The sequence below is a fragment of the Pteropus alecto genome, unplaced genomic scaffold, assembly GCF_000325575.1.
Source record: "Pteropus alecto unplaced genomic scaffold, ASM32557v1 scaffold14, whole genome shotgun sequence".
Taxonomy (NCBI): domain Eukaryota; kingdom Metazoa; phylum Chordata; class Mammalia; order Chiroptera; family Pteropodidae; genus Pteropus; species Pteropus alecto.
The window spans coordinates 6041876-6042525 of NW_006436810.1; the positions used below are offsets into that span (position 1 = coordinate 6041876).

Genomic DNA, 650 nt, shown 5'->3' on the forward strand with positions numbered 1-650 from the left:
TCTCCAAAGTTACCTTTGCTTGTTCCCATGCAAATGCACATTAATTATGCTCCTTCAAATGAATAAGGTACCTTAAGGAGGCCTTGGCTTTGGCTGGTGTTATTTCAAACCCTAAATATAATCTGAATCTAGAAAATAAAAGTTAATCTCTGAAATTATCTTTTAAAAAAGACTGTCCAAGTTTAAGATCCAGATAAAGATAAAGTTTAAGATCCAGATAAAGATCCAGATAAAGATCCAGATAAGCATAATTCGCTCTTAATAAATGTTAAGTAATAATATAGTGGGAAGATTTTGATTCTTCTGTTATAATTCAAGAGTCAACCATTTCTTTCAGTGATAAGATTTCATTTACTGAGTGATGAACACAGCTGGAGTGATAGCTGTGAAGAAGATGTAAACTTTCAGAGGCCAGGACCTTGTTTCATGTTTTGCTACCCCATCTACCATCTAGTGGCAGATACTCAAAAGTATTCATTGCTTGAGTAAAAGTGAGACAAACTTATCCTGCATACTACTCTATAGCCATTTGAGTCCCAAGCACGAGTTACCTGTAATCTAAAAAAATTGTTCTCCAACGTCTGAGGAGCAAGAAGAACACTCACCGTCAATTCTGTCCACCATGACCGTGTGGCAGACTGCAAGCAGGA

The 650-nt window shown here is 36.5% G+C and overlaps 1 protein-coding gene across 1 annotated transcript in view; it reads right to left on the reverse strand.

Moving 5' to 3' along the window:
* Positions 1-650, reverse strand: part of ATP8B1 (ATPase phospholipid transporting 8B1) — a 108273-nt gene that overhangs the window by 24613 nt on the left and 83010 nt on the right. The window contains exon 13 of the mRNA XM_006913748.3: positions 606-650. This exon is cut by the window's right edge and continues 112 nt beyond it. Coding sequence (XP_006913810.1) covers positions 606-650 — 45 coding nt within the window. The remainder of the gene's footprint in view (positions 1-605) is intronic.